The sequence below is a fragment of the Eurytemora carolleeae genome, unplaced genomic scaffold (assembly GCF_000591075.1).
Source record: "Eurytemora carolleeae unplaced genomic scaffold, Eaff_2.0 scaffold380, whole genome shotgun sequence".
NCBI classification, from domain to species: Eukaryota; Metazoa; Arthropoda; class Copepoda; order Calanoida; family Temoridae; genus Eurytemora; species Eurytemora carolleeae.
Window position 1 is genome coordinate 318,263 of NW_019396454.1, and position 27,644 is coordinate 345,906.

Here is a 27,644-nt window from a genome sequence, read left to right on the forward strand (position 1 = left end):
CTATCTTCTTGCCCCATCCCTCCCCCCCCAAGTCTAAAATAATGTTGACTATAGATAACAACATAAAGGTTTAGTGTAATCTAGACCAATTATCTTTATTACAGGGTGGAACCCATTTTCTCTAAATACAGGGTGTACCCTTTATACATTCAATTTTATTCTTTTCATTTCAGACTTTTTTATTGAGATAAATTTAAATTAGATTATTTTTCTCACTCTCAATGAAATACTTTGCACTACGTTTTCAAATCTAGAATTATTTAGTTTAAAAATTTATTTTTCAACATTTGAAATCAAAGTTCTGTTTTCCAGTAATCACTTGTATTTTAGTATTTCATATTTTCAGTTCGAATGAAGATATCATTGAGATGATACTAAGCGGCGAGCATAATGATTTTGGTCCTGAAAAACTGAAAGGACTCATGAAAATACTACCGGAACAAGACGAGGTACAAACTATTTGAAGCTACTTATGTCCAAATAGGTTGTCAACCTATTTGCTTATGTCCATTTCTTGAACAGATATTTAATTTATAGGGCCATGATGGGCAGCTAGCTATAATATTGAAGATTGAATCTTATACGCAGCTATGATAATGAAGTTTTATGAGTATACGCAGCTATGATAATGAAGTTTTATGAGTATACGCAGCTATGATAATGAAGTTTTATGAGTATATGCAGCTATGATAATGAAGTTTTATAAGTATACGCATCTATGATAATTAAGTTTTATGAGTTTATGCAGCATGATTATGAAGTTTTATGAGTATACGCAGCTATGATTATGAAGTTTTATGAGTATACGCAGCTATGATAATAAAGTTTTATGAGTAAACACAGCTATGATAATGAAGTTTTATGAGTATACGCAGCTATGATAATAAAGTTTTATGAGTAAACGCAGCTATGATAATAAAGTTTTATGAGTACACGCAGCTATGATAATGAAGTTTTATGAGTGTACGCAGCTATGATAATAAAGTTTTATGAGTAAATGCAGCTATGATAATGAAGTTTTATGAGTATACGCAGCTATGATAATGAAGTTTTATGAGTATACGTAGCTATGATATTGAAGTTTAATGAGTATACGCAGCTATGATAATGAAGTTTTATGAGTATACGCAGCTATGATAATAAAGTTTTATGAGTAAACGTAGCTCTGATATTGAAGTTTTATGAGTATAAATATGCAGGTATAATAATGAAGGTTGAAGAATATTTGCAGCTATAATATGAAGGTTAAAGCCTATACGCAGCTATAATATTAAAGGTTGAAGGGTATACGCAGCTATATCAATAAAGGTGGAAGCAAATACGCAGCTATGATAATAAAGGTTGACGCGTATATGCTGCTGTAATAATGAAGGTTTAAGTGTATACGCAGCTATGATAATGAAGGTTCAAACAAATACGCAAATATGACAATGAAAATTGAAGCATATACGCAGCTATGATAATAAAGGTTGAATCATATACGCAGCTAAAATAATGAAGGTTGATTCGTCTACGCAGATACAATAATGAATCTGGGAACAAGAGTTGGGTTCCAGGAACGGTTGTAGATTTTTATCAAACTTCTCCATAATTAATCTAGAACAGGGAACCAGGGTTTAAGGTCGAATACAACCCAGAGTCATCTGATATACTCCATCTGCATAGTTTAGCTTAGTCCCCTTTTTGTTAATTTTTTAAATTGAGATTGGGATTTCTGACAGCTATTAGCGATTCATTAAAACTGAATTCTTAAAAAGATTTGTTTATCATTAGATCGAGATGTTGAAAGCCTACGATGGAGATGTGAAAAAGCTTGGGAATGCAGAAAGATTTATTCTTCAACTAATCCCAATTAAAAAGTAAGTTTTATTGACAGTAGTTTTAGACTGATAAGCAGTAATTTCTAGAAAAGTTCTTTAAAATGAGAAAATTTAAAAAAAACAAATGTAACGTTTTGCAATTTTTTTAAGTTAAAGTTAAAGTTGGTTAAAGTTAGTTTACGTACATAACCCTTTAATAAATATTCTTTTTTTATCCAGTTATCGTTTGCGAATAGAAAGTATGCTGCTGAAATCAGAGTTTGAGGCAAATATGAGTTTTCTGGAACCTTCTATTGAATCAATGTTGGCGGCAGGACAAGGTAAGAATGAAGAAAAAATTCGATATTAGGTTTATGTCATCAGGATGCAAAGATATAGGGATATTAAATTAGAGTTCGACTGTTTAGCTTTTCGTCTTTTATTTAATTTAAATAGTTTTTTTGACATGAGCTTTACAGCTACAACATGTTAACATCCAAAAGAACCTGAGTCTAAATAGTGATACATAAAGTTTGCTTTAAAAAGTTCCAGTAATATTAAATCACAATACTTCCATGAAAAAATTGTCGTAGTGAGTGCAGTGAGGTGGGGGAAAATATCCCCCCCCCCCTCCTCCTTATCATAAAAAAATCGCCATGAGGAAATATCAACTGTAAATACAAAGTATGTATTTCTTCTAGTAAAAACGAATTATATAAATGAACTGTACCAGGCGTTTTCAATACAATAATGTAAACCATTGTATTTATTATTAATATAATCATTATAGCTGTTGTCCTCTTTTATTAAAGACCTTAATATAGAATCACAAAGCTTAAAGAAAATCCAACCCATTGAGGATTTTTTAATATCAAATCAATCATCATGTATTGTATATATATTTTTACACAATTCAAGGCTAAATGTTTATTTTTAAACGCAAGGGCGCTACATCGTGTTTATGAGTTTTAACTACGAACCGTTGATGAACAGCAAGAAAAATTCAATAGAAACCCTCTTAATCTGATGCGTCAAATCTGTGTAAATGTAAACACAAGACGGATATCGAAGCCTGACATGGGATCCATCTTTCAAATAAAAAATCAATGATATATTCTGGCCATAGGAAACTATTATGTGAATTATCAAAATTATCAAAATTTAATTCTTTTAACCTTTTCGGATACTAAACGAACACTGATGCATCTATTCTTGTTTACAAATTACGCCCAGAGAGAACTGGTTTCAATATGTACGCAGAGTATACGCATCTGCAATTAACTTTCCTTGCATTACAACCTTGGTTCCTTGTAGGTTTCTTTCTTTTAATTACAGTAACGTCATAAAGTGGCACCCACGCATTGTATTTGTTTTCTCATGGCGTCGACTTAATATATTTTTATTCAACCATTGTATGGATTTTTCCTATTGATTAATAATTCAAAATAAGGAGGAAAAACGTCAACAAACGTTTTGAACGATTTTATCGTTTTATTGCTTAACTTTGTGAACGACTTAAAAGCTTGATCATATAGGACGACTTATTTAACCGAGCTGAATATACGGAGACACATTAGATGAATTTTACTAAAAACAAGTTAATTATACATATTTTTTAGTAAAACAAGTTAAGAAAAAAATTCAAAAACAACATTAATTATGAAAGCACAACTTTCAGGAGGCAAATTATGAATCAAAAAAATGAAGAAAAAAAATAATATATATGTGTATATTGTACAGGGTGTCCCAATAAACATAGGAATGGAGAGACGACTTGAATGATGATAATTGATAAATGATATGAAATGTATCAAAAAAGATTGAACGTCTTCAAATTTTTTCAGATTGTGAAATACCTTCTTTGTATCTTTAAAATTGATCGGTATATTAAACGTTGAACAATTTTTTTAATTTTTTTTAATCTCCGTCAATTTTGAAGTTGAAAAAATGGTAGACCACATTTTATGAATCCCGAGACTAGTAGTTTTTGATGTTAAATGTTTAAACTGTGATACTACAAAATCCTATTTCCGAAATAATCCTGCTTTGAACAAAGAGGATATAAAAGTCGTCATTTAATTCTCATGTTTATTGGGACACAGTAAATCTAACATGAAATAGATAAACAGTTTACAAAACGAAAAATTTTAAGAATAATCCAGGAACTACTTTATAAAAACATTTAAATAATATATATCTAACCAAAGTTAATTTAATTAAATGAACACAAAAAAGAAATATTAATAAAGAAATATTTTATAATTTAGCATTCATTTTTATTTCTAGAATTGCTGACCAGTCAGAAGCTGCAGTCCTTACTGTACATGGTTCTTAAAGCGGGAAACTTTCTAAATTCGGTAAGAACATGATGTGTAACTTCAAGTACACGATGTGTAACTTCAAGAAATTCTCAATTTGTTCTGTTGAAAATCAAATTCACAACTGTTTCGATTGTGAAAAAAAGCAACTAAATTAGTAAATATAAGTGAGGTTAAGTATAAGGATTCTGTTTTGCTTTTTAAAGAGATTGGAGTTGTACCTTCACGTACCTCTGCCCCTTTAGTAAAAGTGAATTCAACATATATGAAGCCAAAAGTCTGACCGCGTCAACCTTGTATGTGAACTGTGCATGAATTGTACATGAATTGTAAATGAACTGTACATTAATTCTATATTAATTGTACATGATTGAATTGTACACGAATTGTACATGAATTAAACACGAGTTGTACATTAATTGTACATTAATTGTACATGATTGAATTTTGCATGAATTGTACATGAATGGAACATGATTTGTACATTAATTGTACATGATTGAATTGTACATGAATTGTAAATTAATTGTACATTAATTGTACATGAATCATGCTTGAATTGTCCATGAATTGTACATGAATTGTACATGAATTGTACATGAATTGTACAATAACTGTTTATGAATTGTACATGAATCGTATATGAACTATGCATGAATTGTACATGAACTGTACATGAATTTTATATGAACTGTGCATGAATTGTACATGAATTGTACATGAATTGTACATGAATTGTACATGAGTTGTACATGAACTGTACATGATTTTTACATGAACCGTGCATGAATTGTACCTGAATTGTACATGAATTGTGCATGAATTGGACATGAATAGTACATGAATTGTACATGAATTGTACATGAACACTGTTCAGGGTGGGTATGCTGGAAATGCTGCTGGGATGAAGATATCTTCTCTACATAAACTAACAGATATAAGGTTAATTTTTTCTACATTTTTCTCCTTCTCAACATAAAAATTAATCATTCATGTAAATTCTCGTATTAACCCTTGAAAGTGCGTAGCAAGGTCCTTCTTTTAATGGTTTTCTAAGAAATTTACCTAAATATTTAGAAACTTCACATTTATAGGAATAAGTTCCTTTTTGGCGGAATTACTGTTTCGACTGTGAAAAAGGCAACTAAATTAGTAAATATAAGTGAGGTTAAGTATTAGGATTTTGTTTTTGCTTTTTAAAGAGATTGGAGATGTACCTTCACGCACCTCTGCCCCTTTAGTAAAAGTGAATTCAACATATAAGAAGCATAAAGTCTGACCGCGTCAACCTTGTATATTAACTCTGCATGAATTGTACATGAATAGTAAATGAATTGTACATTAATTGTACATTTATTGTACATGATTGAACTGTACATAAAGAGTACATGAATTGAACATGAATTGTACATTAATTGTACATTAATTGTACATAATTGAATTTGCATGAATTGTACATGAATTGAACATGAATTGTACGTGAATTGAACATGAATTGTACATTAATTGTATATGAATCATGCTTGAATTGTCCATGAATTGTACTTGAATTGATGAATTGTACAATAACTGTTTATGAATTGTACATGAATCGTATATGAACTATGCATGAATTGTACATGAACTGTACATGAATTGTACATGAACTGTACATGAACACTGTTCAGGGTGGGTATGCTGGAAATGCTGCTGGGATGAAGATATCTTCTCTACATAAACTAACAGATATAAGGTGAATTTTTTCTACATTTTTCTCAACATAAAAAAAAATCATTCCCTGGCACAAAATGTAAATGGAAGATACAAATTTTTAACTTTTTCATTAATTTTAATTTTAATTTTCAAAAATGTATATTTTTATTAAATAATTTATAGATCTAACAAGCCTGGGCTTCATCTACTTCACTATGTAGCTGGACAGATAGAAGTAACACAACCTGATCTTCTTACAATTATTGATGATCTTACAATACTAGAGGAAGCAAGCAAGTAAGTGTAAGGAGACCCCCCCCTTTCCACAAACCGTTGGGGGATCATACGACTTAAACTTGAAAAATGTATCTGTGTCTTTATGTGTATCTGTATCTGTATCTGTTTCTATATCAGTATCTGTATCTGTATCTGTATCGGTTTTTGCATCTGTATCTGTATTTGAATCTGTATCTGTATCTGTATCTGTATCTGTATCTGTATCTGTATGTGTATCTGTATCTGTATCTGTATCTGTATCTGTATCTGTATCTGTATCTGTATTTGTATCTGTATCTGTACCTGTATCTGTTTCTGTATTTGTATCTGTATCTGTATCTGTATCTGTATCTGTATTTGTATCTGTATCTGTATCTGTATCTGTATTTATATCTATATCTATATCTGTATCTATATCTGTATCTATATCTGTATCTGTATCTGTATCTGTATCTGTATCTGTATCTGTATCTGTATCTGTATCTGTATCTGTATCTGTATCTGTATCTGTATCTGTATCTGTATCTGTATCTGTATCTGTATCTGTATCTGTATCTGTATCTGTATCTGTATCTGTATCTGTATCTGTATCTGTATCTGTATCTGTATCTGTATCTGTATCTGTATCTGTATCTGTATCTGTATCTGTATCTGTATCTGTATCTGTATCTGTATCTGTATCTGTATCTGTATCTGTNAACTTTCCCCCAGAAACGTACTGTAGTCAAGGTTATAATGCAAGGAAAGTTAATTGCAGTTGCGTATACTCTGCGTACATATTGAAACCAGTTCTCCCTGGGCGGAATTTGTAAACAAGAATAGATGCATCAGTGTTCGTTTAGTATCCGTGGAGGTTGAAAGCATTAGATTTTGATGATTTTGATAATTCACATTACAGTTTCCTATGACCAGAATATTTCATTGATGTTTTATGTGAAAGATGGATCCCATGTCAGGCTTGACTGTAGTGAACAAATAATTTTTTTTGAAAATGAATGGTTTTCTAAAAGTAGTGGCAAAGAGTTTGTACCGGCCATTTGTAACAGTTGACTAAAACGTATAAGCTGACTGCTAGAAATTAGTTTAATCAAAACAATAACAAAGATTGTAGAGAAAGTGCGGAACTTTCTTGGGCAGGGTAAGGGGTTGCTTACCAATTATTGTTAATTTACCTTAACCCAGCTCCAGAGCAGTTCTAATACAACATACAGTAAAAGATGCACTAATTCTTTCTCTCCTCTCTTAACTGTACTGTTGTCTAGTACTCTGAGAAGGAGGTTGAATGCCTGCAGGACGCAATGTCTGACCTGACCAAGATGCAGACCAACCTTGCAGAGTTCTTCTGCGAGGATGCCGCAACCTTCAGGATTGAGGAGTGCTTCAGAGCCTTTCATCAGTTCAATACCAGTTTTAAAACTGCAGTACAGGTATTATTACAGTGTAGTGCAGGTTGTGGGAAAAATGTAAACAAAGTCAGTTTGTGCACATTGCAAAACATATAATTGAAGCTGTACTCCATTTTGATTTTTACACGTGTTAGGAGAATGAAAAGCGCAAAGAGCTGGAGAGAACAGCGGAACAAAGACGACTGGTCAGAGAAATGGAACAGGCGAAGCGCAGATCCGGATCTTATTCAGGTGCAACAATTGTACAATGATAACCAGAAAACTCTGAAATAGGAAGTCGACAAATTTTAGAATCAAGTTATCAATTCAAAACGTTTAATGAGCATAAGACACAGTAATTGTGCAGTGTAAACAGACCCATTTTACAAAATTAGTGATTTAAAACGTGTCAAGTAAAACTATTTGCTTTGCAATACACTTGAGCTATAATTATAATGTCTTCTTCCTATGTCATTGTTTTCTGGTTATCATTGTATCTTAAAATATCAAGTACATTGATTTTCTATGCACTTGACTTTTATTTCCAATACACTACATTAATCTGACCAATTTTCAGTGCTAATATATTCACTTCTTTCTTCAAAATGAAGTAACAAAATTAGCGCACAGGAATCAATAGATGTGATTGTTTTCGCTCGTAAAAGTTGCTGTTGGCTATTTAAAGTTATATGCTTATTGAAACTATGGATTTAGATGACATTTAGTGCTTACAATTCCATCCAATCCATTTAATATTAAGTTAACCTAAAAAAACCACCAACTCAATCCCAAATCTATCCATTTCGATCAACTCGACCAAATCCATCCAATCCATCCAATCCACCTCATGCATCCATTACAAGCACACAATGGGTAGTTTTACAAGTAAGGTTAAGCGACGCTTAGTATTCTCTTACATAAACTCACTTAACCCGACAAACACTTCCGCATTCAGACCTCTCTCTGTTTGGTCGTACAGCGTATTTCGGTCTCTTCGTCTAATCACTTGTCAAAAAATGCATTATAGGGGGAGTGTTCGTACATGGTGCGTGGGTTTGTTTCAGTCGTTCAAAATTTGCCTGATTGACAGATTTTTCTCATGTTTTTAGCGGATTTATGTCTTTCTGTGTTTCACTTTTTCTATTGTGTGCGTATAATCCCGCATCCTGAAAAACAATTATGAGGTGAAGGGATCATACTACGCAGGTGCGCGTATTTGTTTTGCTAAATCAGTTATTCGTACAGATCATGCAATACTTGCGGGTCATGCAAAACATGGCAGGTAGGCAGGCAGGCAAGAGCATACAAGGCAGGAAGACAGGAACTTGGTAATGATTAAAGACATCGGGCAGGAAAAAACTTTTTTGTTGTTGAAAGTTTAGGATTTTTGAAGGTTTTAAGAGGATAATGAATGATAACGAATTGATAAGGCAGTATGATGAAGAATATGGAATTATGAGGAATGATGAAGAAGTTTCAGTAATGATGAGGAAGGATACGGAATGATGTAAAAGGATAATGAAGGATAAAGAAGAATGAGGAAGAATATGGAAGTATGAGGAATGATGAGGAAGGATACGGAATGATAAGGAAAGATAAGGAATGATAATGAAGGATAATGAAGGATGAGGAAGAATGAGGAAGGATGAGGAAAAATGAGAAAGGATAAGGAATGATTAGGAAGGATAATGAAGGGAAGAAGGATGATATTTTGCGAATTTTTCATTTTACCATATATTGATTCAATTCCAAAAGTTTTGGAATTCCCATCGATGCGAGCGGTTTAATAGTTTTGAGGTTTGGAAGAAAAAAATCCCCTTACACCAATGCAAAGCCGGAATTTCCTAAGAATAATATTATAGGAGGAGGGAAGGAGGAGGGGAAGGATGAGGATGGTGAGGACGGGATCGTGATGAATAACTTGATCCATGATATAAAAGAGGGATTCATTCATCGTCGTCTCCCAGATGGAGGATTTAAGGTAATTAGCAATTAATGGATTAAAAGTAAATCGTTCTAAAAACAGGAGCTGAAAACGTTTGAATTTACGGAATAAGTTAAACTGATGCAATCTGGATTTTGAATGATTTTACTTACATCAATTCTGTTCAGTTTTTTCATTTTCATTTATATTTATTTTTTAATCTATTTTTTAGCAACAATATTCTCCTCTGGTGATGAGAAAGTTCAAAAAGTCTCTGGATTCCCAGCTACTGATTAACAATGGTACTTATTGTCTGATTAACAATGGTACTCATTGTCTGATTAACAATGGTACTTATTGTCTTATTAACAATGGTACTCATTGCCTGATTAACAATGGTACTTATTGTCTGATTAACAATGGTACTCATTGTCTGATTAACAATGGTACTTATTGTCTTATTAACAATGGTACTCATTGTCTGATTAACAATGGTACTTATTGTCTGATTAACAATGGTACTTATTGTCTGATTAACAATGGTACTTATTGCCTGATTAACAATGAAGAAGATATCACAGATTATCTATCTTTAAACGTATCATTTCGAATATTTCTGCTGCAAATCCGTGAGATAAGTTTTATATAGAAACCCCAATTGTAAATCATCAATATTCAGCTATAAAAACACATATTTATCCGTCATCATTGATCAGACTAAAGTTTAAAAGGTATTCTTTTAAATCGGACATTTTCTAGTCAACATCTATTTATTTTTATTTTTAACTTTATTTTGATCTTTTTTAAAATATTTCCTTCCCTAACTTCTTTAAAGTGAAGTTGCTTTGATGCTTTAAGAGTTCACTTATATAACAGGTTTTATTATAGTATTAACAATACTTTATTATACTTAATATATTATAATATTACCTTTTGAAAAAAGAAGAAAGCAGCTGAAAAGAGTATTCAAAAGATATTTTGAATCAGTGTATGCTGTATGAACATTAATGGACAATACAGTAGATCTACGTCATCAAAGATATTTTCTCAAGATGCAAATGTACTTTCTGTTTACATAGTACAAAGATTTCTGTTCAAATTTGATGAAAAATATTCTTTTAAAAAAGGGATGCATAATAAATACAAAATTACCTTATTTCTAAAATCATCGCTTATGAGTTATTTAAATCTTTATTATAAACTAAGAAAATATTTTTGTCTAAATACAGTAAAAACAGAAAATGGCTGAATTTTAGTCGTTTTATTGTTTTTTTTTTTTCTGAAGTTGAAATGTCCCTATACGGATTTGGAGATGAACTATAATATGTAAAAAGTGGCACATTTTTAGAAATATATCAGATGCAAGGATTGCAATCTACTGATTACAAAATCCATGGCGTCTTAAGAACAGGAAAACTAGGACCATTGCAGACCAAGATGTGTAGAATTTCGCCAATTACTCCTTTTAAACCGAAACTCGGAATAAGTGCGTTGTTATTTTTTAATGTATAGGTCTAGAGCTACAATAAAGTATAAGTGAGTTGGATGAAGTAAACCAAAGGCAATGGCAGTGCGACACTTTAAAGTCGAGGCTGTATAAAAGCTTGATGACTAAGTTTCAGGGCTGTCTAGATCTCAGTGAGATGAAATTCATTCTGCAGCTCAGTTTGTTGTTTTCATTGTAGAAGGACAAATTAAAAAAAATTAAATTTCAAAATCATATCGTCCATTTCTTTTCTACTATGGTAGGTGAGTACTGGGTCAGGGACGTCTGCTGGAAAAGATAATGAAGAGGACACAACTACACCTTACGGAACTCCCAAAACTGGCCGTAGAGGAAGAGGAGGCTCATTTAGTGGTCAAGGTGCAGTATTCTTCTTAAACGGACCGTTCACCGTTTGGACAGATTAGTTACACCGTTTAGTAACTAGCGAGAAGTGGTTCAACTTCGACTCTAGAATAGAAAGGCGACTTTGAGGCTTAAATTGTCGAAATGAACATATGATACACAGCAATTGTGCAGTAAAAACAGATCCAATTGACTTAATAGGTGATGCAATTACCTACTAATAAGTTACACTTTAATGACGTCTTCCTATTCCACAGTTTTCTGGTTCTCACTGTAGATTTTAATTTTACCGCTTGAATATAATTAATATTAGAAATATGAATTAAAGGTGCAGGAGAAGGGGAGTTGTTGAATTCCCCGGGGATGAGACGAAGACGATCTCGAGTTCAGAGCGAGGAAGACGACAAACTTATCCATTACCTCGTGGCTGGCGGCCATGATGGAAACCGGGAAAGAAATTTAAGCGTCGGGAATGTCGGTAAATTTTTGATATTCTATGATTAAACATCTGATCTGTTATGTAAATATTAAACAAATATTTATTGTTTCTTAATTGTTTTAAAATAAGATTTCGTAATTTTTTTTCTTTTTTAGCTGAACAGTCCGGATATGGTTCTCTTGACCGTGGTCTTATGAGGAGATCACGAGGCAGGAAGAGACCTGAGCTCCTAGCCGCAGAGCTGGACAGAGATAGGTAAAGTTTCGTGGTTTTCGAAATAATTTTTGCAGAATTAATTAAGATATAATTTAGTATGAAAATAGGTTTTTTTAAATTCTCATTTTTCTGTTGATTGATTTAGACTAATGTTCAAGTATGTGTAATTTGAAAATATCTTTTGGAGATAATGGAAAACAAGAAGTTCAATTTTTCTGAATAAAACTAATTTTTAAATACTATGGACGATGTTTTGTAAAGTTCAGCATACAGTCCTTTTTTAAGAACAATTTTCTGCTGAATAAAAGATTTAAAAGGGGTTTAACTAAATTTCATGAAACACTGCAAGGATCAAATAATAATGTGCGTAAAAAGTACTTTTAAAGTTTGACCACCAGTTTTTTTTAAATAAAGTACAATGGTAGGCGATTTTATCAATAAAATTAAGACGACTTTTGATTTAAATTTCCATTCATATCAACCTGTTAAACTTCATAGATACATATATAGAAGTCATGGAGAAGCTGTCCATTTAAAAAGCTTGTATACACTTGTAATTCGAAAAAAGCTTGTTAACAATCAAAACTTAGATAAAAAGACGTCTTCATTGTATTGATTTTGTCGCTCTGTCCCTTTCAACCAGAAATATTAATGAAAAAAGCCAAATTAAGAATCTTTCTTTTAACATTTTTTGGCACAGTCCCGTTAAACCAGTTTTGTTAAGGTCTGCTCCTCAGCCCTCTAGTGGAAAGGAGGTGGAGGACAAGAGGACGCAGGAGGAGAAGATGGAGGACCCCAAGACGAAGGAGATCAAGAGAAGAGTAGAGTCCTGGCTCAAGGACAGCGAAGAAGACGCAAATAAGGTTAAAATTCAATCAATTAATCATCATCTTCATTATACAGATAGGACAAGAGATTATACAGATAGGACAAGACATTATACAGATAGGACAAGAGATTATACAAATAGAACAAGAAATTATGCAAATAGGACAAGAGAGTATACAGATAGGACAAACGAATGAAAATTTTATTTGGGCCTGGAATTTATTTTGATTAAAACAAGATTTTATCTTTCATTGTTTTTTTTTGGTAATTCTTATTTCCTACAGCTTGCAAGAAAAAATATGTATTGCTTTCTTATTTTGAAAACTATTGTTATTGTAGGCTGGAGAATATTTGGACAAAAAAAGAGAGAAGAAAACTCTAACTCTGAGAGGTTCTAACTCAGATCTTAGAAACGGTTAGTTTTTTTAAGACTTACAGTTAAACCCTAAATGAGCCATACATCGAAAGAATTTATCAGATGTCGTCTTGACAATTTTTCAATGGGTTTTATACTATTTTACGTGAATCTCAGTATTGGCGAAAATAAATAAATAGCAATGAACATGCGGGAACAGTTTTAAAGAGGTACATATAATGACTTAATTAAAAAACTAAATACCTACAACATTCAATTATTAAGTGAAGAATACGACATTTGATGAATTCTTTCGTTGTATTGCTTATTTAGGGTTTCACTGTTGATTTTAGAAGTGTTCTTTGATAAACCAAAGAGGATATCAGCTAAAGGTCAGCAGTCACTCAGTCAGAACCATTTTTATCTTCATAAGATATTTTTGGAAAGAGAAATCGTAGTTTCAGATTGGTTCAGATTTCCAGGTTTTCCGATAAAAAATTTTCTCGTATTTTCTATCTTAGATTGGAGTAAGTTCTAAATATTTTGTTGAGAACTGTTGTGCTCCTTCTTGAACGATTGCACAAAAGTGTGAAATAAAATCCTGGAGTTATTTTAGGTAAAAGTTTGGGCACCCTGCATGAAGATAAACCTCTGGACGCGAGATCAATTGTTGCAAAAACAGATGTTATCAGCGCCATGGAGGCTATAGAAGGTAAACAATGACAGACTAGTTTCATATAACAAGGACTAGGCTTTTCTGTAAAAAACGGAAGATTTTGATGATAATCGGAAAATTCTACAGATAAATAAATAAACATAGATAGCTTATGTACGCAAAATCACCAAGAAGTGTACAGTCCGCGAACTCATACTTCGATGGGGTCAAAGTGTACTTCAATGATAAGCGGGGTTGTTTGGTGTTTTAATGGATTTCATAATTATTAAACCACTCAGGAGTGAATTTTATTTTGAGAATATCAAATTATGTGGGGGGGGGGTGAGGTAGAACATTTAAGGGTCATAGCTCAATTATTTTTAAGTTCTGAGGTATTTTTAATTTTTCCTTGACAACTCCGGCTCTGTAAAAAATTACTCTTTTCTAAAAGTCAAAAAGTGTCAGGTTGATTTTTTCAAAAAAGAGATACCTATTTGATAAAATTTTTTGCTCTCTCTATAAAGAACATTTAATAGAGAATCAGAGTTTTTGCCAAAAACTCAAATTCATGTCGTTTTAAATATCAAAGACCATCAAGTTGTAAAAACAGTCAAAGAGGCAAAGCTTCATAAATGATAAAAAACAGTCTATAAACCTAGATTTAAAAACGTTGTGCATAATGACATCAAACTTTTTTTGATAAAAAAAATTTAGTCCACAATCACAAGAATAATCTTGCTAAGCAAACGATCGGAGAGCTGCAATGGTATTTATCTCTGCAATCTGCATATTTTAACCTTTTTAACTCTTTGAAACAACTCCTCCAGAATTTTACTTACTGAACTGTGAAGAAGGTTTATAGTTTCCTCTGGTAAAGAGAACTTGTCTTTTATTTCGACAATCACAGATTCTAGACTGCCAATTTTTTCGTCGAGTTTTCTTTTTTGAGCTTTGAGGGAATAACTCTGATTTTAGGAATTTTTTCCTTCTCTCGTGTTTCCGTCATACATTTTCTTTAGCTTTTGAACTTTTTCCCATTCACTTTTGTATAACTAGGAAAATGTTCGTTGCAGATAACATTCGGATTGGGTCTTTTCCAATCTACTACGGGCATGAGAAGGACTAAACTAACTTAAATTTCTCACTACAGAACTCATGTACACCACAAGTCCTCAATGACACAACAACAGCCAATGTTCACAACCGACCTAGTAAATCACTATAATAGGAATATCTTTACAATCTCTGTACATTTATATCTTTCAAGAAAAAAAATGTCGTCTTATGCGCAATCTATCTTTATCTATGGAAAATTCCGTTAACGAACAGAAATTGTTTTATAATAATCAGACAATTCTGCAAGCAAAGGAAACGTTTTAATAATAATCAGAAAATTCCGTAAATAAAGGGGCGGGGTTTTTAATAATAACCGGAAAATTCGGTAAACAAGCAAAAGTTTTGATAATAATCAGACAATTCTGTAAACAAAGAGAGGTTTTTGATGAAAAATGGAAAATTACGTTAACGAACGAAATATTGTTTATGATAATCGAAAATTCCGTTAACTTGTTAAGGAACGGAAGTTTAATGTGTCCATCCCTGAAAACTTGAAGGGACCGGGTATCTAATTTGAAATGAGGGGTGGAGATATAAAGCTTGAAGGGACCGGGTATATAATTTGAAATGAGGGGATGGAGATATAAAACTTGAAGGGACCGGGTAGATAATTTGAAATGAGGGGGTAGAGATATAAAAGTTGCATAAATTTTCGAGTTCACAGTGTTGCGCCTTGGCTTGTGATTTTACCTCGATATACATAGTACATAGACATGTACAACTTAGAACTATAGCTTGTTTTTAGTTTTTAAGAAGTGACTGGCAAATTGTGATCAATTATTGTGTAGGCCCTTCCAAGCCTAGATTTGGATTACTTTAGACTTGATTAGTTATCAAATCATTATATTCAAATAGAACCAAATAACGGCGGTTATAGGAAGACGACTTTAAAGTAATAATTATAATTGTATTTGCTGTTGTTACAAAGCAAAAAGTTTTACATATTAACTTTTACTTTTTGTATATCATGTTCATTGTACTGTTTAAAGTAATAAATGGAGTCTTAAAGTCGTTTTCCTATTCCAGAGTTTTTTTTGTTCTTACTGAATACTATCAAATTTTTTGATTAAAACTTATTCATTAAATTATAGATTAATGAATAACCAAAAAACCTTACTATTAAATTATATTGAATTGTCTTATGAAATATTTGTGAATTTACAATTTTTTATAATTAATTTGACAAGTTTAGTGATAAAATGACAAATTAACAAATTAACAATATGCTTTTAGATGAACAAATAAATAGGTAAAATTTAATGAATGAATTAATTAATTAATAATTGAATTGATACATTAATAAATCAATGAATTAATAAATTAATGAATTGATTTATTAAGAGTTCAACAAATTTATAAGTTAATTAAGGAATGCATAAATCAATAATTAAATGAGTTAAAGAATAAATAACTTAATGAGTAAATGATCAAGCATTAATTGAATTAATTATAATTAAACAAATAAACTATACAGGTGAGTCCATGCAAGACAAGCAGTCCCGTAAGAAGACTCCTCCCCTAGGGCAGAAAGAAGAGGAAAGAAAGAAAGCTTTGATCAGGTGATTACTCCGTAATAAAAATATATTTTATCTTCCATGTGCTACAATTGTCTGATAACGAAACAGCTGGATAAAAATACTAAAGGTCGGAATTTTTGCGTAGGTGTGTAACACAGTTAAACCTGTTTTGTGTGCATTTTTTGCGAACTCATAAATTAAAAGAAAAACATTTATGTAGAGATAAAAGTAAATGTTAGGCGCCGTTCCCAAGATTAACTGGACTAATGAGAACAATTTTATAGTATTTTTTTGTTTCAGGAGCTTGGGCAGACGACCCTCTGAGGATAAGGTGTCTCTGTATGTCCGAAAGGGGAGCAATGATATCACTAAAACAGAAGATGCGGTTAAACTCCGTGAGAAAAAGGATGTTGGGAAGAAAAATCAGTTTTTGGAAGACATGGCAAGAAAGTCATTGGAGGTCCCAACAGATTTCTTAGATAAACTTGGTAACGATGAGAAAAGCAAAAAAGTTGATGATATTATTCCTAAGAAATACCCATTTAACCGTACAACCACCCCTAACACCCTGAGGGAACACCTGAAGGAGACACTGGCAAAGAATCTTGGATCTTGTACTGACCTAGCAGATACCATACATGCACTTCAGGATGATGAAATATTGGATACATTTAACATAGACAGTGAGAATATTGAAACACCACCAATTCAAAGAAGGGCATTCAGACATAAAAGCTTGCGACTTCCAAGCCAGGACAATGATAATGAAAGTGATATTGGTAGTGACTTTGCCAGTCGGAGAAAGAATCACAAGTTCAGAACTTTGGCTGGAGATGGTAAGCCCCTGGGAGACAGAGAGCTTGTGATCAAGAAAAAGAAGGAATCCAACACTGATTTGTCAGAAGGACGAAGAGCTGCAACAGATCTTGAAGATGATTTGGGTTCAGGATTGTTTGACAGATTTTCCTCTGCTCGGAAAACTTTAGGACGAAACTCAACACGAAGGAAAAATGAAGAGGATGAAATCAGTTTGGATGATTCAGAGAAAAAACAGAAAGGAGATAACTGGAGAGCTAAGATTGCCAACAAGTTTAGAAAAAGCTCAGACTCATATGATTTTGTTGAAGCGGAGAAAGGGCAGCAACTGAGAGAATATTTGGGACAAGTCACTCCAATGTCGGAACCCATTCGACGAAAACCCTTAAATCTGGACAGTAATATAACCTCTGAAGCCAATAATTCATTAGATAGAAATAACAGAACACAGAGCAGAGTTGAACTTGAACGAGAAGCAAAGAATAGACTTGACTCTAAATCTAGAACAAACAGTAGGCAAGAATCAAAACTAAGTTCAGATAGAAAAAGCTCTTATATAATGCCCGGTGACTATGACTCAGCCTTAGTGGATGGTAAATATGTGACATCTGTCCCCATAATAAATGTGGAGGAGGTAACAGAACCAGATTCAGGCAATATTAGGCCTGGTCACTCCCTTAAAGATCTTAAAAAGCCGGACAATCGTAGGAATTCACTAATTGAACGATTGTCAAGAACTGGATCAACGCCTCGTGATACTCCTAAAACATCAGGATCAAATGTGTTTGATCGATTAGCTGGAGGAGGGAAGTCTGGAAGTCGAACTAGTCTATCAAGTTCTAGACCTAGCTTAACTAATGATACAAGAGCATCAACATCTAGTCTAACAGGAAGAGGAACCGTAAGATCTACCAACAATGCTGGAGACAAATCCAAAGGTACTTTTAATATCATTCGAGATATATCAAAGAATCTGAGAAAGGGGAAGGAAGATAGTGGACCAGACAATTCATCAACAGTTGTTCGACCAAGGAACAGTCAAACATTGTTCTCTTCATCTGATCGGAAACCAATGAGCAACTTAAATGGTGGAAGCCGTGTTAGCATTAACTCTTCAACAAGATCTATTAACAAAGCTTCTACAGGTAGGGAATCTCCCAAGCTTGGTAGAACACCCATATCATCCACGATTAGAACCACATCAAAACCGTCCACAACCTCATCAATAAGAAGTACCAGGCCTACTACAAATCTTAACAATAATGTGAGGAATGGCACTAATAATAAACCTACATTTACTAGAGCTACAAGCTCTAAAGAGAACCTGAGTAGATCAAGTTCAAGTGCTTCAAGAAGCTCTGTGACTAACAGCAATGGTATGTCACGTAACGGCTCACTAAAAACCGGAGTCACGGCTTCAGGCTCTATCCCTGCCACTGCTCGTAACAACACTACAACACGAGGCTCTAGCACACTTCCTGCTACAAGGCGTGTTGCTCAAAACACCGGAATGAGTTTCATGAAACCTACAACCGCCAGCGCTAAGAAAGTTCTTGGACCAACTAGCAGTACAGATTCTCTTCGTCGTGGGGTGAAACCTGCCGCTATATCAACCGTTTCCACTTCAAGCAGAGTATCAATGATGGCAGGAAAACCAACACGACGCTAAAGTAGTCTGATTGGATACAGGACGATCAAGATGGTTAAATACAAATATTTACGTATTTAGATATTTTCTGTGATAAACCTATATAGCGACATCATTGCTTTTTCATTTTTTTTCGCCTTGATACATGAATGGTCTGTTACATTTACTAACTCATTTCTTTAACCTGTTGCCATATCTAAGATATAAATTAATATAGAAAATATATATGATAAAAACTAATTTTACATGTACATTGTACAGTTAGTCAGAGCTGTCTAAAAAGATGCATTACTTTTAGTTAAGATAGTCAAATCATCATTTGACCTGATGTCGTATATTTTGTAACCGGAACCTAGTTCTTGCTGCACAAACTCTTATTTTCGAATCCCTTTATCTTCGCAACCCAATATCGTAGACATTAGATATTTCAAACTATGATTTCTGCTGGATCAAATAATCTAAGTTTGAAATACCAAATGTTTACACCCCCAGATTGCAAAAATATAAGGATTGGAAAATTTGAGTTTGTTGCAAAGAATCAATTCTTTATAACTAAATTCTATACAGACATATATGAATACTTTTTTGATATGTACGAAAATTATAAAATTCTGGTTTCTGGTAACATGAGCTGCTGAGCTGCGGTTATTTAGACAGAAAGTACTGCTTATCAAGAAATTATCATGTTTTCTAACCTTTTATTGGGCATTTACCATAACATTAAATGCTAATTTAGTTCCGATCTAGTGCAATGATATTATTCATAAATAATATTTTTAAAGAATTTTCCTCCTATTTAAAAACTTTTTAAAACAAAAAGCTACTTTTCTTTGTGACATAAGCTCTAAAACTAAAGGGAAACGTGTAAAAAATGTTTCAGGTAAATATTTAAATTAAATTCAATAAAAACAGTAAAATTTTTCTATTTTAAACTTTAATGAGCAATTCAAAAAGTTCACTTAATATCTAACAAAAACTAGTTCAAAGGAGCAGAAATATTTACAAATTCAACACCGTTGGTCACATTTTAGATTCAATAAGCTTAGATGCTTCCTCCCCCTCCCCCTCCCCCTCCTCCTCCTCCTCCTGCTCTTCCACCTCCTTCAGATGGTTCCTGTTCAAGAGCGTCTTCTTCTGGGTTTTCTTTAGGATAGGATCATCCCAAGCACTTCTACAAAATAAAATATTACTTTGACTAAACTTCACTACTAAATGAGAATCAAGCCCTTCTCTAAAGGGACTGGAAGCGTAATTGCAAGTGACCTTCCCTGCAAAGATGACAATTAGCCCTATCAACAATGGTATACCCTTAAAAGCTTTGTCTGATCAAGTATGGGAGGGCGGCTTAGATATAAATGTTTATAATTTTGAAAACTGTTTTTCAACAAAAGTGACTTCTGCATTTCTACTGCAGGAACACATTTTGGAAATAAAAGAAATAAACACTTTAAACCTCGACAAATAAGAAAAACTTCCATATTAATGATCAGATAAAGGTTTCAAAAATACCTTCGTGGGTCGGGTATTGCCGTCTTTGAATTGCACGAGTGTCACTTGAAATTACGCTGATGCAGTTTTTTTTTTAAGTAGAAAATATACTTGCTTCGGTTTTGTTATTGGTCTTTCCTTAATCTTGGCTTGGGAGGAAATCTGAAGAAAAATATACGTTATAGATTGATTTTTTATTGGATGACATTGCTATCAGTGACAATTACAGGGCAATTGCCATTGGCAGCTTGATTCTAAAATGGTTTGACTGGTTGATATTAATTCTAAACTCTGATAAGCTGACCACAGATGAACTTCAGTTTGGGTTTCAGAAGCTAGCCAGTACTACAATGTGCAGCTGGGGGGTCAACTCTGTAGTGGATTATTATAACAGAGCTGGTAGAGCAGTTTATGCTTGTGCAATGGATCTGAGTAAGGCATTTGATCTTGTGTCATGGGAAGTGCTCTTCACAGAGTTATTGGAGAGGGGTGTTTCACCTCTAGCATTAAGGTGTTTAATGTTCATTTACTCAAATCAAAAATGTAATGTTAGATGGGGTAATGCATTCTCAAATACCTTCAATGTACAAAATGGTGTCAGACAAGGAGCAGTTTCTTCCCCTGTGCTATTCTGTATTTACATTGACAAAATTATCAAGCTATTACGATGTTCAACTATTGGATGCCAAATCCAGGGTGTCTATATGGGCATCTGGGTATATGCAGATGATATTATCCTGCTTTCTCCTAGCAGAACAGGTCTTCAGGAAATGGTGAAAATTTGTGAAAATTTTGCCAAAGCTACTAAGCTGAAATNAGATCCCAAGTTTACAGACAACTTAAAACTCTTCTAATATGAGATCCCAAGTTTACAGACAACTTAAAACTCTTCTAATATGAGATCCCAAGTTTACAGACAACTTAAAACTCTTCTAATATGAGATCCCAAGTTTACAGACAACTTAAAACTCTTCTAATATGAGATCCCAAGTCTAAATTAAGTCTTCTGTCTGGAAACAGACAGTATAAATTCCTTCAGTCGTCTCTGAAGTCTGATACTTTGTGGGTAACCCTGTATATAGTTTATACTGCGTATACGATTTGAAGGGTTTTTAAGAAATTGTACGCGTAATTTCAAATAATCCTGTAACATACCGCGCCTGCGATTTGAAGGGTTTTGGGTGTTTTTTTCACTTAAAAATGACGATTCGTATGTGCTCTTTCTGCGAATAAATAATTGCGAATTTTTTTCAGCAGAAATAAGAAAAGAAAATTGATAATTATTTTTTTCTTCAAAAAAACCCGACAATATCTTCCTCATTGCTACGCTGATATAGGTTTTGAGTTACATGTTGTTAATCAGGCGTGTATTTATTTTATTGGACTTAGGACTTTTCTGTAAAAAAGGGATTTGCATATATGGTATTTTAATGATAATATTTGGTATAAGCATTAGGCGCTTTGAACTATATGCAAAATAAAAGTAAAGGAAAATAAAGCCATACATGTGCAATATTCATGCAACTGCTCATTCCTTTGTGCACTTGTGCTGTTTTCACCAAGTTGAAGATAAAAGACGACATCAATAAAGAATTAAAAAATTTCTAATTTTATTTTTGACAAAAAGAAGATTTTCAAAATGATGTGAGAGGAAAGGAGGTGGATTAAATTGTGCAAATGCCCTATATCCAAGTTTTTCAAGCTAAAAATTGATTTTTTTTCGAATGTGGGTTCTTAAAAATGGAGGCTCACTTGAAATTACATCTTTACATTTACATTTAACTCCAGTTATATGCTTTCTGTGATTCTATCCATTTAACTCCAGTTATATACTTTCTGTGATTCTATCCAGTTTTGATGAATACGGTGTTGTGCTTTCCCCTTACTCTGAAGTGTCCTTTGTCGTCTATTTTTACACAGACAGAGAATACAAAGACACACAGACATGAGGCTGTCCACAGACCAACAGGAATGGCGATCATCATCTAAAAAAGTTTTAAAATTCTAAGTATTGCTTCAATTCAAGAAAAAAAAACTTAATACAAAAAGGGCAATTAAAGGGAGTGTTCGCGAAAAATTAAAGGGGGTATAGGCTTAATGCGATAAAAAAGCGCTTTTGATCGCTACTAATCTTACTTCTATCTGTTGCTTCTATAAGGAGAAAATTGTTAAAGACGTCATTCATTCAGATATTACAACCTATGGTCATCGATTATCTTTCGCCACATTTGTATATATTTGATAATTCATACTAGTTTTGATTTTGTTTTTTTTTAAATAATAATTAGCTTACAACTTGTTTTCGAACATTCCTGGAAAATATGAAAATGTCGTCTTCATTACCAAAAATCCTCGAAACAGGAATAAAGTTTTTATAAGTAACTCTCAGATCATAACAATTAAAACATATTATGAAAAATCAACTATATACAAATGTGGCGAAAGATAATCGATGACCATAGGTTGTAATATCTGAATGATTTGTTTGATATTAATTTGATTTTTTTTACGATCCAAGTCGTATGTTCCAACTTCCTCAATTTGTATGGGCGCTACGCTCTTCGGTATGTGACGTTTTTATCAATTTTCTCCATATAGACGCAACAGATAGAAGTAAGATTAGTAGCGATCAAAAGCGCCTATTTATCGCATTAAGCCCATACCCCCTATAATTTTTCGCGAACACTCCCTTCAAATTTTTGTAAGTAACCCTTATTTATGTCTGATTCACAAACTTACCCTTGAACCTTGAAAGCTTTGTTCGACAAAGAATGAATAATATCCCTGTTTTTCTCTTTGAAAACTCCTAGCTTTAGTTTTAATATAAGTAATTAGCAAAACGCAAAAAGACGTTCGCGTCAGAAAATTGTAAAATAGAATTTTAAATTTGCTATACCAGATGAGTTGGTTCCGTCTAACTGCGGACCATAGTACAATATTTACTTTGCTATACCAGATGAGTTTGCTCCATCTAACTACAGACCATACTACAATATTTACTTTTCTATACCAGATGGGTTTGCTCCGTCTAACTACGGACCATAGTACAATATTTACTTTGCTATACCAGATGAGTTTCTTCCTTCTAACTACGGACCATATTACAATATTTACTTTGCTCTACCAGATGAGTTTGATCCGTCTAACTACAGACCATAGTACAATATTTACTTTGCTCTACCAGATGAATTTTCTCCGTCTAGCTACGGAACATAGTACAATATTTACATTGCTCTTCTACAAGATAAGTTTGCTCTGTCCTTATTATGGACCATGGTCCAATATTTACCTTGCTCTATGAAGAGAAATCGCTCCAACCTTTCTATGGACCAGGGTCCAATAATTACCTTGCTCTACCAATAGAGTTTTCTCCGTCTTTACCATGGACCATGTTCCAATAATTACCTTGCTCTACCAGTAGAGTTTGCTCCATCTTTACTATGGACCATGTTCCAATAATTACCTTGCTCTACCAGTAGAGTTTTCTCCGTCTTTACTATGGACCATGTTCCAATAATTACCTTGCTCTACCAGTAGAGTTTGCTCCGTCTTTACTATGGACCATGGTCCTATAGTTATTTGGTCTACCATTAGAGTTTGCTCTGTCTTTACTATGGACCATGGTCCAATAATTACCTTGCTCTACCAGTAGAGTTTGCTCCGTTCTTACTATGGACCAGGATCCAATAATTACCTTGCTCTACCAGTAGAGTTTGCTCCGTCTTTACTATGGAGCATAATCCAATAATTACCTTGCTCTACCAGTAGAGTTTGCTCCGTTTTTACTTTGGACCATGTTCCAATAATTACCTTGCTCTACCAGTAGAGTTTGCTCCGTCTTTACCATGGACCATGTTCCAATAATTACCTTGCTCTACCAGTAGAGTTTGCTCCGCCCTTACTATGGACCATGTTCCAATAATTACCTTGCTCTAGCAGTAGAGTTTGCTCCGCTTTTACTGTGGACCATGTTCCAATAATTACCTTGCTCTAGCAGTAGAGTTTGCTTCGTCTTTACTATGGACCATGTTCCAATAATTACCTTGCTCTACCAGTAGAGTTTGCTCTGTCTTTACTATGGACCATGTTCTAATAATTACCTTGCTTTAGCAGTAGAGTTTGCTCCGTCTTTACTATGGACCATGTTCCAATAATTACCTTGCTCTACCAGTAGAGTTTGCTCCGTCCTTACTATGGACCAGGGACCAGCTTTTACATTCCTCTTGAAGGGTGTTTACACAACCGTTGTTATTTATCTAAATTTAAATTTTAAAGTTAATATTTATGTATTTTTTGGCAGGTTTTAATTTGAATAATTATATGAAGCCCTTTAAAACTGTTCCCACATATTTCATGGCTATTCATTTATTTTTACAAGTACTGAGAGTTAAGTAAAATAGCATAAAACCATATAAAAAACTGTCAAGACTACATTTTTAAAATTCTTCCGATTGCTCCAAAGTTCAGACTAACTCGTCGTACGAGGCGAATGAAAGGCTGAGAGTCCGTCAGAGAGCTCCGGCTTTCCATGATTCATTTTATTTTTTCATTTTTTACTTGTAAATACATTTTTTCCTATACTCTGTAGATTTTTAAACATCAGTTTTAAGGCTTTAGATTTCCTTTTATTCATACCACTTTTTATGGTAACAATATCCAAAAGCCGTGGTTTTATTTTGACAACCTTGGTAAACTGTACCTTTAGTTTTGTTCTATTCATGATAACAATATCTGAATCAAACGGAAGATGCTGGTTAGTCGGGTCAAGTTTGTTCTTTATCCCATTCTAACAAAAAAGAAGTCAATAAAATTAAAAACAAAGCTCTGAAATACAATTTACAGGGTGCCCCACAAAACATGAAAATTTAGAGATAACTTAAAGAGATTATCTTGTCTCTGATATTTTACAGCTATCCAAGGACAAAAGTATCAGGTATGGAATTGAGTCGTTCTGATTTGCTAATCCCTACATCTTTGCAACAAAATGGCAAAGCCATTAGATATTTAAAACTAAAAATTTGGTTAGATCAGATAATCTAAGTTTGAAATATCCAATATCCATCGGGCTGCAAAGACTCCATTTTTTAAAAACAATTTGTGTATCTACTGAAACACTGTAGTTTCACTGTTTAGGGCTGATTTAAAGATTCATCTCTAATTGGATGATAGAAAGATAGATGTTTCCGCCGTTGAAATTTCTTAGAAAAGACACTAAACACATGACTCAACCCTGATTGGTTGGAAAAGCTATTAAGAAACACTATTTGTATACGCAAAAATATGAAAATATTCATTCATTCATTCATATTTTTATTCACCTACAATGTTCGAGATATTACAAATAAGCAATCAATATTTACTATTCAGTTTGGACCCGCCTAACCAGTGTTTTGAGTGGTTGGCCCTAAGTTAGTTAACGATAATGAATATGGTTACACACATCAAATTATGTTTTTGGATGGGTAAGGAGTTGATAGGAAGGTAGGAGATTGTCATGTGATCTGTGGCAGGGTGAGATCAGAGGAGTTGATGGGAAGGTAGGAGATTGTCAGGTGATCTGTGGCAAGGTGAGATCAGAGGAGTTGATGGGAAGGTAGGAGATTGTCATGTGATCTGTGGCAAGGTGAGATCAGAGGAGTTGATGGGAAGGTAGGAGATTGTCATGTGATCTGTGGCAAGGCGAGATCAGAGGAGTTGATGGGAAGGTAGGAGATTGTCAGGTGATCTGTGGCAGGGTGAGATCAGAGGAGTTGATGGGAAGGTAGGAGATTGTCAGGTGATCTGTGGCAAGGTGAGATCAGAGGAGTTGAGATTGTCAGGTGATCTGTGGCAAGGTGAGATTAGAGGAGTTGATGGGAAGGTAGGAGATTGTCATGTGATCTGTGGCAAGGCGAGATCAGAGGAGTTGATGGGAAGGTAGGAGATTGTCAGGTGATCTGTGGCAGGGTGAGATCAGAGGAGTTGATGGGAAGGTAGGAGATTGACAGGGTATCTGTGGCAAGGTGAGATCAGAGGAGTTGATGGGAAGGTAGGAGATCGTCAGGTGATCTGTGGCAAGGTGAGATCAGAGGCATCAATTGAGAGATAAATTAAAATGCTGGGTGTAAAGGATGGTGGATACACAAACACAACAGAAAAATTATCTGGTTATCTATTTAAAATTTTAAAAAAATTCTGTTCCTCCCAATAGTTTTTAATGAAGGGAGTTATTATGATTGAACCAATTTTAGATTATGTTGTTAGGTGCAATTCTCTTGTGTTTAATTACAAATTAACTTACCATAAGAAATTGTTGTATCTCTTCTACACTGTGTCTGGTAACCACAAAATCAGTATTATTGTACATTACAAAACATGGAAACCTAAACATTTACTTTTTATATCTAAAATATCTAAAGAAGCTCTGAGCAACCCCCCCCCCTTTCTAAAAATAGAAATAAAATTGTAAAATAGAATTTTAAATTTGCTATACCAGATGAGTTGGTTCCGTCTAACTGCGGACCATAGTACAATATTTACTTTGCTATACCAGATGAGTTTGCTCCATCTAACTACAGACCATACTACAATATTTACTTTTCTATACCAGATGGGTTTGCTCCGTCTAACTACGGACCATAGTACAATATTTACTTTGCTATACCAGATGAGTTTCTTCCTTCTAACTACGGACCATATTACAATATTTACTTTGCTCTACCAGATGAGTTTGATCCGTCTAACTACAGACCATAGTACAATATTTACTTTGCTCTACCAGATGAATTTTCTCCGTCTAGCTACGGAACATAGTACAATATTTACATTGCTCTTCTACAAGATAAGTTTGCTCTGTCCTTATTATGGACCATGGTCCAATATTTACCTTGCTCTATGAAGAGAAATCGCTCCAACCTTTCTATGGACCAGGGTCCAATAATTACCTTGCTCTACCAATAGAGTTTTCTCCGTCTTTACCATGGACCATGTTCCAATAATTACCTTGCTCTACCAGTAGAGTTTGCTCCATCTTTACTATGGACCATGTTCCAATAATTACCTTGCTCTACCAGTAGAGTTTTCTCCGTCTTTACTATGGACCATGTTCCAATAATTACCTTGCTCTACCAGTAGAGTTTGCTCCGTCTTTACTATGGACCATGGTCCTATAGTTATTTGGTCTACCATTAGAGTTTGCTCTGTCTTTACTATGGACCATGGTCCAATAATTACCTTGCTCTACCAGTAGAGTTTGCTCCGTTCTTACTATGGACCAGGATCCAATAATTACCTTGCTCTACCAGTAGAGTTTGCTCCGTCTTTACTATGGAGCATAATCCAATA

At 33.7% G+C, this 27,644-nt stretch overlaps 2 protein-coding genes across 2 annotated transcripts in view; one reads left to right on the forward strand and one right to left on the reverse strand.

The window, feature by feature from the left end:
• LOC111703595 (uncharacterized) overlaps positions 1–19,073 on the forward strand; it is a 35,898-nt gene extending 16,825 nt beyond the window's left edge. Inside the window, exons 11-30 of the mRNA XM_023475581.1 lie at positions 300–449; positions 1,774–1,859; positions 2,040–2,140; positions 4,086–4,156; positions 4,995–5,059; positions 5,993–6,106; positions 7,026–7,041; positions 7,348–7,512; positions 7,626–7,722; positions 9,333–9,451; positions 9,627–9,682; positions 10,211–10,215; positions 11,142–11,258; positions 11,572–11,721; positions 11,838–11,937; positions 12,623–12,761; positions 13,066–13,141; positions 13,698–13,793; positions 16,327–16,411; positions 16,670–19,073. Of these exons, the coding sequence (XP_023331349.1) occupies positions 300–449; positions 1,774–1,859; positions 2,040–2,140; positions 4,086–4,156; positions 4,995–5,059; positions 5,993–6,106; positions 7,026–7,041; positions 7,348–7,512; positions 7,626–7,722; positions 9,333–9,451; positions 9,627–9,682; positions 10,211–10,215; positions 11,142–11,258; positions 11,572–11,721; positions 11,838–11,937; positions 12,623–12,761; positions 13,066–13,141; positions 13,698–13,793; positions 16,327–16,411; positions 16,670–18,854 (3,993 nt within the window). The 3' untranslated portion in view covers positions 18,855–19,073. The remainder of the gene's footprint in view (positions 1–299; positions 450–1,773; positions 1,860–2,039; positions 2,141–4,085; positions 4,157–4,994; positions 5,060–5,992; positions 6,107–7,025; positions 7,042–7,347; positions 7,513–7,625; positions 7,723–9,332; positions 9,452–9,626; positions 9,683–10,210; positions 10,216–11,141; positions 11,259–11,571; positions 11,722–11,837; positions 11,938–12,622; positions 12,762–13,065; positions 13,142–13,697; positions 13,794–16,326; positions 16,412–16,669) is intronic.
• A 322-nt stretch (positions 19,074–19,395) lies between these two features.
• On the reverse strand, positions 19,396–27,479 carry LOC111703582 (uncharacterized). The gene is made up of 5 exons (XM_023475570.1): positions 27,419–27,479; positions 26,602–26,683; positions 22,208–22,306; positions 20,437–20,483; positions 19,396–20,004 (listed from the first exon to the last, which is right to left on the reverse strand). Exons 1-5 carry the CDS (start codon positions 27,460–27,462, stop codon positions 19,854–19,856), a joined length of 423 nt encoding a protein of 140 aa, XP_023331338.1. The 5' UTR covers positions 27,463–27,479; the 3' UTR covers positions 19,396–19,853.
• Between the last annotated feature and the right edge of the window lie 165 nt (positions 27,480–27,644).